The following is a 12,660-nucleotide window of genomic DNA, read 5'->3' on the forward strand; positions in this document are numbered from 1 at the left end:
AGAAAAATTGATTGTAATCCTACTTTGTAAAGATAAAGTTTATTTTTGCCTTTTCTCCCCCCCCCCCCACACACCCTTGTGTTTAATGTGGCTGAAGGTTCAGATGTGTTGACAGTAAAGGAGCCAAATTCATAGATGGACGTTTCAGTAGACTAAATTTATTTTTTACAATTCAGGCAACTTGTTTGACCATATTAAAAACAATAAATACTTATATTGAAACCATTCAGTTGACATGTACTCTAAAATGATTTATAATGGCTGTTTAAGAAGGCGAAGGTGAACCAGCCAAAGAATCACTTCTGAAAGAATTAACAAGCAAAATTTAATTAATAACTTTTTCTTAAAAGTGACAAATCCAACACTGAATATCAGTGATGATAAATCATTCTTGATATTAATGACTGTAAATAATATGACATGAACTCAACTGTGTCGTTCATGTTGTTGTTGATTTTCACTGATCTCCATTAAACTCCAGTTACTCGATTTCATTCCAATATTAAAAATGAAGTAGTTGCAGTTCTCAAGCATCTTCAACCAGGTGACTGGGGGTCAGAGGTCAGGGACTCCAGCGCAGGTCACACACAAGGGCGATGTGGTCAGACGGGTGAGCCACACTGGGCAGAGCCTTATAGGTTGTGACCTCCTGGTGACTGGGCAAAGGAATCATCTGCTCCACCTGCACAAACGCACACCATGTTAGCTTCTTTGGTTAATTATACAAATAACACAACCCAATTAGAACTGTATAATCAAGCAATTTAATCTTTGCCAAGGATTTTATGTTTTCATCTGCAGGTTCCAAGTAAAAATCTGGATCTAGAGAATTTAAATCTGGGTTCATGAGGAGTTGGGGTCATGGTTGAGGTATTTGCTGAGTTATATTTCAGTAAAAAGATTTAAACAGTAATTGGTAAACAATGTACATTTTCGTTTACAGATTTTCTCACACATATCTCTTATGCATTGGTTAGAACCCTGTCTGGTATCAGTATCAGTACCTGCATGCTGTCGGGCTGTATGAAGATGTAATCCAGGCAGCCTTGAAATCCTCCAACATAGTTGGTGTAGGCCGGCTGGCCGCAGGCGCTCAGCAGCGGGGGGAAACCAGAGAGCAGCTCCATGCTGCAGGACTCCTCCGGGCCTGAGCTGCTCCAGTCTGCATGCTGCTGAGGAACCACCACCTCAGTGAGCAGCTGGAACACACCTGACACGACAGCAGGAGGAGGAGGTATACAAAGATAACGTGAGCAGCTGTTACAATGAGATGGGGTTTCTACTGACAGATCCACGGAGGCAGTGAATATTAAAACACTGCAATCAATGAGGCCAGACTTTTGGGTGGGGATTTACCTGAGGAAGGGGTGGAGTTAAAGTCTCCACAGAAGACTAAAGGAGCTCCCGGTGCGACCTCACGGATCACATGACTCAGGTGTTTGAGTGCGACGCCCATCTGGACCAAGCGAACGTTCCCTCCTTCAAAAGAAATGAATTCATTTTTCAGACGTTTATGTAAATCATGATCATCCCACTTCTTTCTCGTTTCAGTGACTGAGTTGTATTCATGTTCGCAGGAGCTTTTACCTTTGGGGTGCCAGTACAGGTGAGTGTTGGCCACACACACCTTCCGGCCTGGTGTCTTCAGGTCCTCGAGTATACTGACCTGCAGGAACAGGAGAGATTCATAAAGCTGAGGGTCAACGACTACGGAGCAACAAATACTATTATAAATATATAAATCTGCTTTTATTTATTTATTAGTTTGACTCCTGTTGGAAATATTGTGCTCTTGATTTGTCTGTGTAAATCCTCATAACGGTAAATGCTGCATTATACAACCCAGATTTTTTTTTCATAATACTCTTGTACTATTCTGTTTCAGTTCATTCCAGTGAGTAAACTCAAGACCTGCTTGAGATGAATTATCCATCGGCAGCAGTAATGTGAGTAATTTTTTGTTTTAACAACCTTAATGTTTGATGTAAATATTCATAAAAGTATGTGGCACAAACTGCCATACCTGCAGCGAAGTGGATCTCTTCAGTATTCTGTCCTCCAGGGTCAGGTCGCTGTTTGCAGAAACCCTCTCCAGCAGCTCAGAGTGGATGGGGTCAGAGGTCAACGCCTCACTCAGCATGATGTCATGACGACTCAGCAGCCGGAACTTGGACCTGAAAAACAACAACATTTTTTAATTACATGACTTAATCCTGGATTTAGATCTAAATATTTAAGATTGTTCTGTAACCCGAGATAATTATTCATCTTCAAAATAAAGAACTAAACATCATCAACATTTTACACCTGCAAATATAGATATATTTGCAGGTGTAAAAAAGCATTTGCTTTAACTGTACAGACAATTACAGCCTGTACAGTTAAAGCAAATGCTTCACCTGCATTTAATAAAGCTGTGGTATAGGTAAAATAACCAGACACATTAAATTAATGTTAAATCAAGGGACTTTTAGTTATAGTTACTACAGAATTAACTGTACATCAAAATCATCCAAATTATAAGCTATAAAATCCAAAACTCTCAACCCGACCATGACTTGAATTCACACTTATAGAGAAACATAAACAAATCCTGACTACCATCAACCCCCCCCCCCCCCCCCCGCCTGACAGTGCATCATACTAAACTACACCTGCAGACCTGACCTGCGGTAGAAGGTGCTCAGTCCTTCATGCTGCCTCTCCTTCAGCTTGAAAACTCCGTCCAGACCAAAGGCATCAAGAGCCGGAATCAGACTGTCCTCAAACACCTCTGAAGACAGCAGAGACACACATCCATCATATGTCAGCACACAGAAGAGAAGGAATCTAACTTCTTTGATGTGGATCCTTATATAGAGTTTCTTCTCCTCTTTCTACTCTTTTTTGTTTACCTGGGTCGACCTCCTGCAGACAGATGATGTCAGCGTTGTATCCAGCCAGCTCCTTCTTGACCAGGTTCTGTCTGTAGTCCAGCTGCAGAGCGTACGGGGCACAGTACGGGTAGAGCACCGTCTTGGACAGCTCTGTCTGGGCGTAGACATCTGCAAGGATGTTGTAGGACACCACCCTCATAGTGGGCCACTCGGCCTCTTTGACAGTGTAGGCATGTCTGTCGTCAAACGTGCACATGCCTGGTCCGGCCTCCACGGCTCCCACAGAGACCAGCTCCTTGGCCAAGCCACTGCGACTTCCATCCTTGGGTGTGCAGCGCAGTTTGAGTCTGCAGCCAATGTCCTTGTTGGACGGGATGTGGACTCGCCCACATCCCACCTGGGTCCAGCTTGGAACCTGACCTTCGACCTCCCCAGGAACTTCAGAGCTGAGACAAGAAGAACAAGATAAAGACAAATGTGCTAGTTGACCCGTCACTTCTTGGTGAGGAAATAGATCATACACTGAGTCTCTAGAGGAACTCTTCATCATGAACACTGTGATTTAAATACTACATTTACCTGGTGTCTAGGCGTGTTTCTTTGAACCAGGTGAACTCACACTCTTGCAGGTCCCCGAACTCAACCTCCAGTTTGGGGCACACGGGGAACTCGGCCAGCAGAGACACCGGGAGCTCGGCGGTGGTGAAGGTGGGTGAGTTCCTGTGCACCGAGTACTGAAGGTCTCCCACCTGCAGCACGGCTCCGTCCCGCCAGGCCTCCGAGTTCAGCTCCGTGTCGGGCACCTCGTCCCCCCCGAAGAACAGCTTCACCACGGCGGCGGGCTGCGGGGCTTCGCTCGGCTGCTGCGACTTGCGCTTTTTGGTCTTCTTCGCCTTCCCCAGGCCCTTGGCGAAGCCGTTGGAGATCCGGGCCAGGGCCTTCGCCAGCGGCTCGTCCTGGTCCCGCAGCATCTGCTTCTTGCTGCCGTCCAGGGTGAAGGAGATGGTGAGTTTGGGTTCCCCGGGGAGACACCTCACCACGGCGGGCTCCATCGTGCCGAGGAGGCGGTGGCAGGCTCGGGTCAGGTACTTCGGGGAGGAGAGCAGCAGGCGGCGGGGGAACAGAGCGAGGGCAGCGGGGATGCGGTTCAACATGAAGTCCCCGGAGCCAGTGAGGGGACAACCGGGCAGAAGTAGACCGAAGAGGGGCTGCGAGAGGTAGGTCGAGTCATACAGCTCCACCGGTTAGCCACATGCTAACAAACAGTGTGACAATCACACTGGAACCACGAGATGGACTCAACCTCCGGCGGCTTGTTTCACAACTAAACTACACAAAGGGTTCGTGAATTAAACCTCAGCGTGGATCAACGTGTTGTGTTTAATATTTAAAAGTTAGAACATGAACTGTCAGCACTTCCCTGAGGTCAGCGTGGGCTTCCACCTGTTTCTGTGGTGTTGGTTTCATCACAATCAAAACACCGTGTAGGCGCATTACTGCCACCTATAGGACTGGAGTGTTGATCCAGAGATTACACAGGAGGAATAGATGATTTTAGCTGCATCGCTTTATTGATAATAATAATAAATTATAATCACCTATTTATTTATATTTTTTATATTTTCCTTGTGTTTATATTTCATGTTTACTTTACTGGTGTCTTCTTTTGACTGTCCCCTTTGCTGTAACACAGTAAATGTTGTGGGGCTAATAAAGGATTATTTTATGTAATACTACTACTACTACTAATCCTACTACTACTGCCTACTTCCTCTCATTACTAACTTAACCTTCAATGATAAACCTGTTAAACAGTTTTTGTCCACAGTGTCTGCATTTTCCATTCTTGTGACAGGGTCATGGTATTATCTTCCTGCGCTGCACCCCCCCCCCCCCCTTCCTGCCATTATAATACTCTATGTCCAAATACATGTCCTGCCTTTAGCTTTGATCAGTGAAGAGTCATGTGAGACGCTGAGTCTGCAGCTGCTATATGTTTTTACGTTCTGTGACAAGAAACACAGAAAAAAAATACATATAATAAATACAATAAATACATTTGTCAGCAGATATCTAGAGAAGAACAGAGCAAACCAAATGAGCCATTTTTTAAATTAATTTATAACAAAGACAAATACAGCAATTCACCGATAGATTACAAAACTCTTGTTAAAGAAAGCAAGTCCTGAGCAGAAAGTTCCATCATACCACAGATCTGGTGTCAGCTGTCAGCATCGAATTATCTGTGGTTGTGAAGTGTGTGTGTGTGTGTGTGTGTGTGTGTGTGTGTGTGTGTGTGTGTGTGTGTGTGTGTGTGTGTGTGTGTGTGTGTGTGTGTGTGTGTGTGTGTGTGTGTGTGTGTGTGTGTGTGTGTGTGTGTGTGTGTGTGTGTGTGTTTATGTTTGTTAGAGAGAATACAGTCTCTATTTATCTTCCTGGTTTTACTACAGGATATTTTTCTCTGCCATGTTTTCCACATAGCAGTGTTCAGGCTGCTCAGGGGTTTGTGGGTAGTAGACGTCGGCCTTGTGCTCGTCCTCGTGCTCGATGTGCTTCAGGTGGATGACCATGTGCAGGGCGTAGGCCAGGACCAGCAGCAGGATGAGGGAGGTGACGAGGCCCATCAGGATGGCTGGCGTCAGGAAGGTGGCGCAGTCGCTTGCGGGAGAAAACTTACCGGAGGTGACGTTGAAGGCCTGAATCTGAGGATAGGGATTTTCAGAAGTAACAAACAAACTTAGTGTGATGGTTCAAGGACATCCTCCCTGGTGTTAAGGCGCAGTAAGTGTGTGTCAGTGACTGGTACCTGGAAGTCGGTGAAGGTGATGGTCCAGCGGCGGGCGTGGTCGGTGCTGGGCAGCAGCAGGGCGCTGTGGCGTTGCAGGTTGCTGACATGGAGGCAGTGGAAGGAGGAGGAGGCCGGAGCGTACACCTCGCTGGCATTGAACACAGCTTCCTCAGACGTGTTGTAGAGCAGAGAGACGCTGTCCACGGAGAACCACCACTGACCGGACGACTCGTAGAAGGTGTTGGACAGCTGCAGTCTGACACCAGGGGGACAAGAGAAGACTGTGAATCCAGAATTCACATGTGTGCTCTACTTGGATCTTCATTTTTAACACATTAGAATGTGGACTCAAAGAAACACAACGTGCGTTATGGGGAGTTGTTCTGAATAGAATCATAACTTTTATTACTTCCTAGGGCAACTTTTAATCAGACATATTCATGTAGATCTGACTTATCGATGTTGTTGCCTTATTGATCACATGATTGTCATTTATAACCTCCAAAAAGAAAAAAAAATGTTGGCCTGTTGTGCCATTTTCACGAAACCTGGTTGAGGGATTCAATCTGGACTCTGGAAGAACCCGTCAAGGTTGGTTGTAGTTGTGAATTAAAGAAACATCCTCACCAGAATATGACGGGATGATCTTGATAAATAACGATGCTTTAGGACAAAAAAACTATAATTTAGGTTGTCAGACCATTTACTTTTTTTCTTGTATATTTTCATAATAGCTGGATAACCATGTGAAGGATTGTTTGGCCTTGGTGGAGTTTTGTATTATCGTTTGGTGTGTAGACGGCAAACAGGGGGTATGACTAACCTGATTGAAAGGCCTCTCAAATCCTCCACGTCTCCAAACCTCATGAGCAACCTTCAGGAACACACACACACACGTTATTGTTACCTTGTGACTTGAACACTATTTCCACATGCATTTCAAGGGACTTTCGAGGCCCAAAGCAACATTTTTTATTCAAATACGTCACCAATCAGCTCAGAAAACAGGTCAATCCCTAAAACATCAGTGTTGTCTGATGCTGTTGAGGTTGTGTTGACATCAGACAAACAGGCAGACAGGCTCATGCAGACAGACAGGTGGACAGTACATACGTTGCCTTGTCTCGGCTGCAGACAGACTGGCTGGTGTCCACAGGTTTCTGAGGAGAGAACGCTCGCTCCGTCAGGTCCAGCTGCTTCTGCTTCTCGAGGCGCAGAGACAGTCTCCTGGCCTGGAACAGGACGCACGGCTCCCCGTCAGAAAACACCTGCAGGAGAGACACAGGTGCAACGTGGGGGATTTACTCATATACTGGGGTGAGCCTGAACTTCAGTATTATAATTTCATGCAGCTTCGTACTCTTACATTCAGAGGGATTAGCTCTACTCTACTAGTTTAAACATATGTTCCATACCCTTACACCTGATGAGCTGAGAATAGTATCCTGCTAAATGAGACATTTAGAAAACCTATAGTCATCAATATGCTGAATTAATGGTATCAAAGCTAAAAAGGTTATCTTCTATGAAAATGTATGATGTTTTTATTCTCACAGGACAGTGACGCCAAATCCCACAGATCATCTCAAAGCCAAACTGACATTTTCATGCAATCATTTTGTTCTTTGTCAAATTGTCATCATATGAGAAGATGGATATAAGTTTCATGTGTGCGTGCAGAGAGCAGGTCCAGGACGCAACCTGGAACATACAGGTAAGTCATGTGTGAAGTGAATTACGCCACCTTGAGGGGAGGGAAGGGTAGAGCAGCTCCTCGAACCTGAAGTAACTTCCTCTGTGGAGCCTCTGGAGACTGGACACAGAAAGTTTGATATTTCAAGCGAGAATAAAATCACATGGATTCAGAAAGAGGCATTTATATAGATTTAGATCACTGACATATGTGTTTTATTGTACAGCAAGTTATATTAAACATGGTAAAGAAACTCCAAACTTTAGTTTTCTTCTATATATTATTTATTTGTATATGCAAATAAATACGTGTATCAACACAACCTTTGTTACCCAGATCCCAGATCTACAAGCAGTGCAATGAAATTTTCTTTCACGTTCACAACACTTTCTTATTTTAAAGCGGGTATTACATTGATTGTTCACCTCTAATCCCCAAAAATGTATAGAAGACCTTATTTACCTGCAGCATTTGCCTGATTGTTTGCTCTGTGTCCTCCATCCACATCCCTCCATCACTCAGTGTGACTCCCTCATCTGCAGAGGAAATAACAGAATTTAACTTTAATGGTAGATAGACAGACGAATAGATAGATAGATAGATAGATAGATATATAGATACTAACCATGGATTGGAGCGACAGCAGCTCTTTAAACAAAAAAACAACAGGACAGTCAATAAATAACCAAAACAAAAAGATAACGTTCATCATTACTTCTTTTGCAAAACAAGGTTTAGCTCCTCTTGTTTTCTGGGTCAGAGCTCGAGACTGTGGCTTGAGGGATCACATTGATGACATAATCATACAATCAGAGTTCACACACACACCGGTCATGCAGGATGGGGTGGCTCTCGGCCAAGAGGAGATTTTGCAGCTTCTCCCTATTTTACCACGAACAGCTGCACGCTGTGAGAAATGACACAGCCTGAACATCTGTTTGCACGTCCGGCCTCATCATCATCTCATTAGAGTTCGGTTTGCCTCAGTGTCACTGTCAGAGAAGAACTTCTACACTGAAGGATTCTGCAGAAACCTCAGATTATGTTTCATGACCATGTGGTTTTGTTGGTGTTTCTAATCCAGTTCAACACTTTTGCAGGTAGAAGGGTTGAGAAAATATTGTCGTGGTGGTGAAGAATAACTGAGAAAACGACTTCAGGTGTGTAACAGCATGAGAACTCCAGCATGAAAGTCAGATGTGCTTCACCTCCATCCAAAACCTTCACCTCCATCCAAAACTTTCACCTCCAACCAAAACCTTCACCTATAATCCAAAACCTTCACCTCCATCCAAAACCTTCACCTCCATCCAAAACTTTCACCTCCAACCAAAACCTTCACCTCCATCCAAAATATTCACCTATAATCCAAAACCTTCACCTCCATCCAAAACTTTCACCTCCATCCAAAACCTTCACCTCCATCCAAAACCTTCACCTCCATCCAAAACCTTCAGCTCCACACCTTTGTTTTCTGCCTCTTCACTAAGAAAACAACCTTTTCCTCATTACCTCTCAACATTGGCAGTAGAAAGAAATTTTGAGGACACGACTTGGAATAATACTTGTTTGTGTCAATCTGATTGAGTGCAATGAACTCTCCTAGCTCCTGGCAGTGAGCAGCTCAGAACAGTTCTACAGAGCTTTTAACCCTCATTCAGCTCCTTTTGGCCTCTTGATGCACGTAAGCTTCAGTCTCTATGCTCTGCTGTGATACAAAACACAGAAAATCAGACAATGGATTTTCGCTTCCTTAACGATACTCAAATGTTCTCTTAATTGTTGTCATTTAGATTTCTGTCAATCTAATTGTTTCTTGCTGGGCTGGCGGTTCCCCTGGTGCTCCTCAAACGACCACATAATAAATTTAAAAAATCACAGTTTTGAAGAAATTAAAAAGAATAAATGAATGAAACTCCACACAGGGCCTGTGGTCAATGGGAACACATCCGTAATCTCTGGGCTGAATGTGTCGGGAGTCAAAGATTAGAGAGTCAGGAGAGGTGAAACACAACAACTCTAATCTTCAAACCGCTTCATATCCCTGCCTCTGATCGCCTCCACCTACCTGTCAGCAGGCGGCCGGTCGAGGCAGGTAGACGGCTGCAGATGGAGGAGGAGAGAGAGGAGGAGGATGCTGCAGTGTTTCCACGGCGTAGCCATCGCTGTGGCGACCGGAGTGTGATGCCAGCACACACACTCTGTCCCCCTCTCCTCCTCCTAATCTACTTTAATCAGCCCACTGTCTCTAAGCCCCCTTGTCAGACCCATGAATCATCCAATCGGAGAGAGAGTGACAGGGGCAGGCAGGGTGGACAGGACCCGCCCACCGGTGAAAGACTTTACTGGTCACATATTTTCTCATTTCAGGTCAGTTCAGACAACAATGAATCTCATCAGATTAAAGGTCGTAGTGATGATGACACTGACAGAGCAACATTCACCAGATGTATTGGGTCCATTTTATCGACATACACTTACAGTACAGAAATGTAAAAGAATGAATCTGTACTTACTGACACATGTTTTAAAGCATTATATTAAAAAGCTTGAATATCCTAAAAGGACCTAATCCCTTTTCCAGACAGGGAACACATAACATCATTGACTTAATCTGCCTGTTTGTAATCCAGACACAGGAGTCTGGATCTCTGTGGGAAGAGGAAATTGAGGTGTCACAGCAGAACAGGAACATGAGGCTGGTAAAAACAGTGTATTTACAAACATATCTATATATGTGTATATGCTTGTATGTTTATATATAAGTTGTCTCTGATAGCCACTGCAGTTTCAGTCTCATATGAAGCCTTTGTGACTTTTGACCATTGACGATTTAAATACAATAATTTGAACAAGTGTTAATAATTTGTTGAAATCGTCTTCACGTCCCAATAGCCATCAAAAAATTCTAAAAAAAATATTGCATCTGGACTGTAATAAAAACAAAGTTCATTTCATTCAGGTTAAATACAATCAAAGTCAACTTAAAATGTGTAGTTTTATTATTTGAATACTTCAGAACGTTTATATGTTCTTCTGACTTTTTGAGAAGTGTGTCTGTTGTTTACCTCTAATAAGGGTCTGAACAAAATAAAAAAAATAAAACCCAATTAAATGAAAGTTTGGTATAACATTTATTCAAGTTCTCTGTATATAAAGTATTTTTTTCTGAATGAAAAGGAATATTAAATAACATTTAGTAAAAATGACAACAATAATAATTATATTAAATAAAAAATCTGACGCTCAGTAAAGAAGCGATAATTTTGGTCAGGCACATTGCGTGGCCACGCCCGGCCGGGGTCCTCGGACTCGACTTTTAGCGCGGTGCATGTTGGGTCCTTCCTTTCGGTCCCAGGCTCGCTTGTGAAAACATGGGTGAGCGTCAAACTTCAGCAAATATGTCGAGTTATTCCGCGGATTTCACAGATTTTTCGCACCGGTGCTGTTTACGAGACTCTTACGCACAAGTCTCGATGTTTTAATGTCGGTTAAAATCCGCTGATAGCTCTGAAATGTCCCCGTTAAACATTCGCTCTCCGCCGCAACGTGGAGCGGCCATAACACGTCCCGAGAACCGGGGTGGCCAGTTAGCACAGCTAGCTTAGCATTCAACCCTGTCTTATTGTTCTTTAAACCGCTGCCGTGTATATTAAAGTGATTAATTAAAAAAACGCGTCAATCCCCGCTGTCCTATTGACAGGCGTCAGATTGAGAATGAGCTTCATTAGCTTCACGTTAGCATGGTTAGCTTAGTTAGCCTCGGCACAGGTTGATCAGAACTGCAGGTCTTTCAGGGGAGAAAGGTTTATTTACACATTCAGAACAGATCTGTTTAAAAATCTAATATCCATCTTCTTACACCTTCTGTACTGGGTGATGATGAAGAGGTGGAAAGAAGCTGGATTCAGCTTCAGGGTCCTGGTGATAGTCACGTAATCAATCTCTCAGTAGGAAACAGCGTCTGATCAGGGTTTCAGTACCATGACTGGTTTTCTGTTAGTGACACCAACACGTGAGAAGATGCAGTTCTTTAATTGGACTGTAAAGCTGGAGTCAGTCACACCCGGAAGATATTTAACTCTGACAGGGTGTCACTCCAGTGTCATCCAGTTAGTTTCATTCAGAACTATTGGTCTCACTGGTTGTGCCTGTTAAATCTGGGACGGCTTCTATCCTTGACGGTTAAGACACTTTGAGACTTTTTTCTAGATCTTTGCATCCCACTGAGTCTGTATTCTCTGGCCTTCTGCTTTGATATTAATCACTGCTGTTCTTTGTTCCCTCAGGAAAGTGTCGTGGTCTGCGTACTGCCAGGAAGCTCCGTAACCACCGTCGTGAGCAGAAATGGCACGATAAACAGTACAAGAAGGCCCATCTGGGCACAGCCCTGAAGGCCAACCCCTTCGGAGGAGCCTCTCACGCCAAAGGCATCGTACTTGAGAAAGTGTGAGTACCACATGTACTCCTGAACTGTAGACCACTGAGGGGTCAATCTTTTTGAGTCCAAAGAAGTTTGGGGTCTTGTGTTCTTTTGGTCTTGGAACTCTAGTGCATTTTGTCTGATGGTTGACGAGGCCAAATGAGAGTTGTTGACGAGTGTTTTTCTGTTTTCTCTGCAGAGGAGTGGAGGCTAAGCAGCCCAACTCTGCCATCAGGAAATGTGTGAGGGTGCAGCTCATCAAGAACGGAAAGAAGATCACCGCCTTCGTCCCCAACGATGGTTGCCTCAACTTCATTGAGGTAAAGGCCATTGATGTGAAAATCCTTCAGGAACATTAAGCTAGAATAAAGTCAAACTAAGTGTGATACACTTTAATTCAGTGCCTGGTAAATGATGATGATGGTGGTGTCATCCCATCTTGTTCTCAAAGCTTCACCTAATCTATTCTGTAGTTTTCTCAGAATCTATACATACACATGTAGATCTTTTTGAATTAATCTGTTCAATGCAGCTGTCTAATTGTGACAGTGTCTAATTGATCCTAATTTGAAATTTAGCTTTTAAATGTACAAGTCACTTTAGGTGGTTTGACATTGTCTCTCCGTCTTGTCCTCCTCTAACCACCTGTCTCTTCTAACCACGTCCTCCTTGTCTCTTCCCTTCTTTTAGGAGAACGATGAGGTTCTGGTGGCAGGATTCGGACGTAAAGGTCACGCTGTGGGTGATATTCCCGGTGTCCGTTTCAAGGTGGTCAAGGTTGCCAACGTGTCCCTGCTGGCTCTCTACAAAGGCAAGAAGGAGAGGCCCAGGTCATAGACAGTTGATGCAGAAAATAAAATAAACACGTTTTCAAATACAA

At 43.9% G+C, this 12,660-nt stretch overlaps 3 protein-coding genes across 3 annotated transcripts; 1 reads left to right on the forward strand and 2 right to left on the reverse strand.

The window, feature by feature from the left end:
• Positions 1–138: 138 nt before the first annotated feature.
• Positions 139–4,351, reverse strand: pde12 (phosphodiesterase 12). Its single transcript, XM_062408772.1, has 8 exons — positions 3,456–4,351; positions 2,895–3,322; positions 2,668–2,773; positions 2,024–2,174; positions 1,588–1,666; positions 1,357–1,479; positions 1,005–1,210; positions 139–682 (listed from the first exon to the last, which is right to left on the reverse strand). Exons 1-8 carry the CDS (start codon positions 4,028–4,030, stop codon positions 563–565), a joined length of 1,788 nt encoding a protein of 595 aa, XP_062264756.1. The 5' UTR covers positions 4,031–4,351; the 3' UTR covers positions 139–562.
• Positions 4,352–4,979: 628 nt separating this feature from the next.
• atp6ap1la (ATPase H+ transporting accessory protein 1 like a) lies at positions 4,980–9,607 on the reverse strand. Its single transcript, XM_062411848.1, has 8 exons — positions 9,426–9,607; positions 7,983–8,005; positions 7,820–7,893; positions 7,409–7,477; positions 6,778–6,932; positions 6,488–6,538; positions 5,683–5,920; positions 4,980–5,578 (listed from the first exon to the last, which is right to left on the reverse strand). Exons 1-8 carry the CDS (start codon positions 9,518–9,520, stop codon positions 5,321–5,323), a joined length of 963 nt encoding a protein of 320 aa, XP_062267832.1. The 5' UTR covers positions 9,521–9,607; the 3' UTR covers positions 4,980–5,320.
• A 1,024-nt stretch (positions 9,608–10,631) lies between these two features.
• On the forward strand, positions 10,632–12,660 carry rps23 (ribosomal protein S23). The gene is made up of 4 exons (XM_062408785.1): positions 10,632–10,735; positions 11,647–11,806; positions 11,980–12,100; positions 12,471–12,660. The coding sequence occupies exons 1-4, from the start codon at positions 10,732–10,734 to the stop codon at positions 12,615–12,617; spliced, it is 432 nt and encodes a 143-aa protein (XP_062264769.1). The 5' UTR covers positions 10,632–10,731; the 3' UTR covers positions 12,618–12,660.

This window comes from Platichthys flesus, chromosome 2 (assembly GCF_949316205.1).
Source record: "Platichthys flesus chromosome 2, fPlaFle2.1, whole genome shotgun sequence".
Classification (NCBI taxonomy): Eukaryota; Metazoa; Chordata; class Actinopteri; order Pleuronectiformes; family Pleuronectidae; genus Platichthys; species Platichthys flesus.